At 43.1% G+C, this 2,087-nt stretch overlaps 1 protein-coding gene across 2 annotated transcripts; it reads right to left on the bottom strand.

Annotated features, from left to right (window-relative positions):
* Positions 1 to 577: 577 nt before the first annotated feature.
* On the bottom strand, positions 578 to 1,222 carry RPL10L (ribosomal protein L10 like). Of its 2 annotated transcripts, XM_041759056.1 has the most exons (2): positions 1,114 to 1,222; positions 578 to 1,032 (listed from the first exon to the last, which is right to left on the bottom strand). In XM_041759056.1, exons 1-2 carry the CDS (start codon positions 1,220 to 1,222, stop codon positions 578 to 580), a joined length of 564 nt encoding a protein of 187 aa, XP_041614990.1. The 2 variants fall into 2 exon arrangements, with proteins under 2 accessions (XP_041614990.1, XP_041614989.1); XM_041759055.1 differs by having other exon boundaries at positions 578 to 1,222.
* Between the last annotated feature and the right edge of the window lie 865 nt (positions 1,223 to 2,087).

Genomic DNA, 2,087 nt, shown 5'->3' with positions numbered 1-2,087 from the left:
GTAAGGCTTGTCAGGAAACCTTTTGCAGTCATAACCAGCTGTCCAATGGCTGATAATGGGAGGTGATGTGAAATTCTGAAATCAATGTGCAGAAATGTATAAGGAAAACATAAGAAACAAGTTTAAGAATGGATTTTTTAGTTGAAATATCACTAATGCCTATCATTATTTTCCATAAACAAGAACGATTTTTTCTCTACAAATCTTGAGTTTTTTTCTCAAGGTAACAATGGCTGCACAATTAACGACTTCGCTAAAAACAAAACTCTTAACATATTTCCCTATTGCCCCAGGTTAAAAGTGTTTGGATTAGAACTGCAATAACTTTCTCTATTTTAAATCACATACAGGCTGTTTCATTCGCACTTGAAGGAAATTATCATATGCGGTTAGAACTCCGCTTTAATAGAAAAATTATTTCTCTCATAGTCTATATTCTAAAAACTGGATAAACAATTTTAAAATATTTAACAGAATGTTTAAAAATATTTATATTTTGTCAGTAAATAAAATCTAAAAATCAGTGAGCTTGTCGGAGAGACCAGCATGGGCAAAGGAGTCAATGCTGCCAAAGAGTTCAGGAGTGCAGAGCTCTCCACTTGTCCAGAGAGCCACGACTGGGGACGTATTTGACTCCACAGCCGTCAGGGATGAGGCGCTTCTTAGCCACTTTGTCTTCAAATTCATTAGCATTAAACTTGGTAAAGCCCCACTTCTTGGAGATATGGATCTTCTGGCGGCCAGGGAACTTGAACTTGGCCCTGCGTAGCGCTTCAATCACGTGTTCCTTATTCTGAAGCTTGGTGCGGATGGACATGATGACTTGGCCAATGTGGACTCTGGCCACCGTGCCCTGCGGCTTCCCAAATGCACCCCGCATGCCTGTCTGGAGCCTGTCAGCCCCGGCGCAGGACAGCATCTTGTTGATGCGGATGACGTGGAAGGGATGAAGCCGCACTCGGATGTGAAAGCCATCCTTGCCACAGCTCTTCACCATGTACTTGTTGGCACAAATGCGAGCGGCCTCCAGGGCTTCCGAGGAGAGCTGCTCGTATTCATCAGACACCATGTGGCCGCACAGTGGGAACTCATCCACTTTTGCCTTCTTCCGACCCAGGTCAAAGATGCGGATCTTGGCATCCGGGACTCCTCGGCAGAAACGAGACTTTGGATACGGCTTGTTTTTACAATACCGGTAACAGCGAGCTGGTCTGCGGCCCATGGCAACACCAGGAACCTCGGCCTGCGTCGAAGAGAAAGAGGCGCGCTCTCCCCCGTCTGCGCATGCGCCTTATTTCCAGCGCCTCTCTGCCCACGTGGGAACCATAGAGTCCTGATGACGACATGGAGACGCTCTTTCAGGACATCCCCCGTAGACACGGCAACTCTATTGCTTTGTGAGTACGACTTGGCACATGCGCAGAGCGGAGAGTGGCTAGGCATAGTTTCCCCGGGGCTGCGGGGTGGCGAATTGGGCTTTGCCACAACAGCCGGAGAAACTGGTCTCCCTGCTGTCCCTCTTGGGCATGGATCTTTTGTCCCAGGCTTTGTTATAGGTATAAATGCCTATTTTTGTAGAGTTTAAATAAGGAAGCTGCCTCCGGCTATGCAATATACTTTGTTTCTAGTTGGTCTAAATAATTCATTTTCCGGAACTCTATTTCCCACTATTTATAGATCAATTGCTATTTCTCAAAGAGTATGTGGTTTTCTTTTCTACATAAAGTGGTTTCTTGGCATAGGCTGTCTGATAAGGTTCAAAAAAGAGGTTAGAGTGGGAACAGATACCTGTTGCATATGTTGCTTGATAATTGCTTTAGAAACATTAAATTTTGGAGTTTTATTTGGCCATATAGAATGAATTTATTAGCAAAACAGCATCCACAAAATTGAAATATTAACGGAATTTTTCAACTTAAGGCTATTTTCAAGGGTTACAATTGCTAGAAGCTATAGAAGATTAACTATTTATGCTTTATTAATCTTTTACACCTGAGAATCAGTTTAATCCTTTTCCTCCCATATGATAAGAGATTTAAAAAAAAAAAAACTATTATGATTGGGATCATAATGTGGGAAGGAGGAAA

The sequence above is a fragment of the Vulpes lagopus genome, chromosome 6, assembly GCF_018345385.1.
Source record: "Vulpes lagopus strain Blue_001 chromosome 6, ASM1834538v1, whole genome shotgun sequence".
NCBI classification, from domain to species: Eukaryota; Metazoa; Chordata; class Mammalia; order Carnivora; family Canidae; genus Vulpes; species Vulpes lagopus.
Note: the sequence above shows the minus strand (reverse complement) of the source record. Positions and strands in the feature narration are given on the sequence as shown.

Coding starts and splice junctions, on each gene's coding strand:
- RPL10L (XM_041759055.1), bottom strand. CDS start 1,222: ATGGGCCGCAGACCAGCTCGCTGTTACCGGTATTGTAAAAACAAGCCG.